This window comes from Zea mays, chromosome 5 (genome assembly GCF_902167145.1).
Source record: "Zea mays cultivar B73 chromosome 5, Zm-B73-REFERENCE-NAM-5.0, whole genome shotgun sequence".
NCBI lineage: Eukaryota > Viridiplantae > Streptophyta > Magnoliopsida > Poales > Poaceae > Zea > Zea mays.
The window spans coordinates 155325421-155327833 of NC_050100.1; the positions used below are offsets into that span (position 1 = coordinate 155325421).

Here is a 2413-nt window from a genome sequence, read left to right on the forward strand (position 1 = left end):
CCCGCTGGCGGCCGAATCGACGACGTCTTCCCCACGTGGCGGAAGAACAACATTCGAGTTTGTCCCGTCGCCTCCCCCGCCGACGGAGGAGGAGGCGGGGCAACCAAGGCCAAGCAGGAGGCGGCACCTCGTCGGCTGTCGAGCGAGTCGACGGCGCCGGCACCCCAACGGGGGACACGTCGGGCATCGACTTCGCGTCTGAGACGAAGACGAGCGCCGTTTCCCCGCAACACGCCAACTCCAAGCGGACGGACGACGCCAGCACGCTCGCAAAGGACTTGCTGGGCGTCACCCTCGTATCTGAGACGACGGTGCAGTCTACCCCTGACGTGACTTCGTCACCGCCCGTCGACCAAGAGGTACCGACCGATTCCCATCTTGTGCCTTTTGGATTCAGCCTCGACCCACCAAGCGACCTTGCTTTGGTGGACGCTTTCATAGAGGCGAGTCCAAACCCTCCGGGGTACGGTATGCGGTCACCCTGGGACCGGCTGACAGCCGTCTCGACCTACGGGCCCTCGGGTTCCGAGGAAGATGACGAGCCGACTTTTGTTGGGATTTCTCCGGACTTGGTAACCCCAGTGTGACACCCCTGGTGTCAATTTCGCGTTAGGTCGGGAGATTAATCCTAATCTCGGATGCTCAATAAAAATTTCTATTTCTCGATCGTGCCTATCTCTGTTTATCAGGCTTTCTCTTGGAAGTTCACCGAATTCAGAGTTAATCGATCGCGAGAAACAACCATTTTTGGAGCGTGTTAAAACTTTTATCCTCGGCACGGATGCGAACTCAAAAATCATTCTCGAATTATAAATCTCATCTGAAGCTCATTTAATCAAACTCTCGACAACTGTTAATTGATCTGAGCCCGAGTCTAATTTTTGTACTCCACGGGACCACGTATAATAGTTTCTTCTGAATGGAACCGTACCGATCTACTAAACGAAGGTGTTCACGAGAGGGAAGGGCTTATCTTCAAATTCGGTATCAACTGAGCTCCAAAATTTCATTCATAACAAAGGAAATGGCACCGAAACAACTTATCTGCAACCCTGACACCAGCAAGCACGAACCTTGATCTATGTTCGACTATTTTATCCGGGTCCGTATTCTCCGACGGAATACTCAGTATGCCGTCCTCTAATCAATTTTATCCGACTCGGCCAAATATCTCAAGTCCGAACTGAATTCAAAACCCCGTATTGCTAGCAATTTTAAAATGTCACGATTCGCCTTCTCCGACTAAAAATCCAAAGCCGATCAAATCTCAGGACGGTTTATTTTCGAATCACGCGTAGGGAATTATTTTTGAGCGAAATCTAATTAGACTCTCGGCCGAATTAATTGCTCAACCGTCCGTTCACCGAAATCTATTTCGCTCTGTTCTGTGTACAGACAAATTCCGCGGGAACATTTTATTCCGGAAAATGTTTAGCGCAACCCGATAACGTGTTTGGGCCAGCCCAATCCAGCCCACTAAGGAAACCCTAACCCTAGCTCATGCCTATAAATACGAATCCCCCTCACTTGCATTTGGGAAATTTTCATTCCCACCCCTAGCCGCCACCAACAGCCTCCTCTTCCTCCCCACGCTCTCCTTCATCCTTCTGCCGTGCAGCACCTCTGCTCCCCTTTCCATGGTGCCCAGCAGGAACTCCATGGCCAGCCGCCCTCTTCTGCTCGGCCAACTCTAGGTAAGCGGCGCCATGGGTGCAACTTCTCCTCAGCCTGTGATCCGGCCAGCGGTCACGACGTCTGAGTTCCCTGCGAGCTCTTCTCTGCCCCTGCGTTATCCATGGCTGTGAGCTCTCCCTGGCGCACCTTACCTCTGGCCGGCACCCTGCACAGCATCCCCCTCCCCAGGCTCCTAGCGCAGGGCATTTCTCTAGGTCCGAGCTCGAGCAGGTGAGCTCGCCCCATGGCCTGGGCTCCTTGTTCGCTTCCTGCACGTACGCTCCCTCTCCCATATGGCTTCCTGTCCTTCTCAAGTCCGGCCATCCCCACCTTGCCGTGGATTCCCTCGAGCAGTCCCATCTGGCCGCCATCCTCCCAGATCGAGTTTCCCTTTTTTTGTGCAGCTCACCATCTCCCCCTGCGCGCGCTGGCTAGATGCCATTCGAGCTCCGGTCTGCAACTCCCTCTCGCTGCTTCCCTTGAACGCCGGAGCTCCAAGGCCGCACCCCCGTCCCCATGGCCGACCAGCAAACTTCGATGGTCGAGCCCTCTAACACTTCCCTCTCCCATGGCGTGGCTGCCCCATGGATGAAGCCCCAGTTTACCAGCATCCTCTCTGCTCTATGGCCGAGGGCCCAGTTCGCTAGCACCCTCCTCGCATGGGCAGGCTGCAGGTGCCCGACAAAATGCCTGTGAGAGGCTTGGTGTTGAGGACAGCCCCGCCCACGACGTCGTCGAC

At 55.0% G+C, this 2413-nt stretch overlaps 1 protein-coding gene across 1 annotated transcript; it reads right to left on the bottom strand.

The window, feature by feature from the left end:
• Window positions 1–1541: 1541 nt before the first annotated feature.
• Window positions 1542–2413, bottom strand: LOC100382587 (uncharacterized). Its single transcript, XM_020538507.2, has one exon. It carries the CDS (start codon window positions 2043–2045, stop codon window positions 1557–1559), a length of 489 nt encoding a protein of 162 aa, XP_020394096.1. The 5' UTR covers window positions 2046–2413; the 3' UTR covers window positions 1542–1556.

Bases quoted from the DNA above. Each gene is read 5' to 3' on its own strand.
- LOC100382587 (XM_020538507.2), bottom strand. From the start codon at position 2,045: ATGGCGGCCAGATGGGACTGCTCGAGGGAATCCACGGCAAGGTGGGGA.